Here is a 980-nt window from a genome sequence, read left to right as displayed (position 1 = left end):
GTTTCTAGTATCCAAAACCGTTAGATAGATGCATCCGAGCGAGAATAATAATATTATAGTTCAACAATAGAATACGAGGCGAGCGAGATCTTTGTCGCGCTGCCACGATGGGACAGCACATACCCCGCAAATGAATACTAGATACTTCTAGTAGATTCATTTAACACATTAGAATATCTTAGTTAACTAACAAGATAGACTAGAAGGTTGTTCGAATAGCAATATCTAGAAGCATAATCTAATATGCTAAATCAAATAAAATAGATACTTAATCATCATAGATACTTAATCATCATAGATACTTAATCGTCATAGATACTTACTTATCATAGATACTTAACCCCATAGATACTTAGGCATCATAATACTTCTCCGTAGATACTTCTAGAATATGTAGAATGTCGGGATTAGACTCGTTTATACGAACCAAGTCTAGAGCCCAAGCATTGGAAGTGATGACGCCATGAATCGCTGCTCCAATGCGATTTCCTAGGGCCATATAATCTCTAGAACTAGGGTCCAATGCCAATAGATCACATATAGAGTGATTATCGTCGATCTTATAGAATATACAGGGTAGTAGACTGTTCTTGATCATAGCCGACATGCGTAGACAGGAGTAGAATAAGGTATCCCCTAGAGGCCTAACTCGTATGGTGGCTGTAGACATAGGATGCCTCTTGAGTAGAGGCTCCGACATAATAGATTCTAAGTCACGATAGACGAACCCGAGTAGACCAACCACAGCGGTTAAGCGCAGAAACTCGGCAATCGTAGATATAGAATTGTCAGCCTCCTGCTCGTAGACAACGTCAGTGTAGTTGGCTAGATCAGTATATTTAGATAGATCTACTTGAGTTGGATCTAGATAACCACTGCCGATGAACTGTCTTAGATGATAGGGGATAGATAACCATAGAACCTTATTGACCGATAGACTGTCCATAAGTTCACTTCAAATAGAGCCGTCTCATAGTCGT

The 980-nt window shown here is 39.5% G+C and overlaps 1 protein-coding gene across 1 annotated transcript; it reads right to left on the bottom strand.

Moving 5' to 3' along the window:
• Positions 1-352: 352 nt before the first annotated feature.
• Positions 353-946, bottom strand: Pmar_PMAR007542 (hypothetical protein; the record flags this gene model as incomplete). The annotated part of the gene is made up of 1 exon (XM_002766792.1): positions 353-946. One exon carries the CDS (start codon positions 944-946, stop codon positions 353-355), a length of 594 nt encoding a protein of 197 aa, XP_002766838.1.
• Between the last annotated feature and the right edge of the window lie 34 nt (positions 947-980).

The sequence above is a fragment of the Perkinsus marinus genome (genome assembly GCF_000006405.1).
Source record: "Perkinsus marinus ATCC 50983 genomic scaffold scf_1104296971756, whole genome shotgun sequence".
Taxonomy (NCBI): Eukaryota; Perkinsozoa; order Perkinsida; family Perkinsidae; genus Perkinsus; species Perkinsus marinus.
Note: the sequence above shows the minus strand (reverse complement) of the source record. Positions and strands in the feature narration are given on the sequence as shown.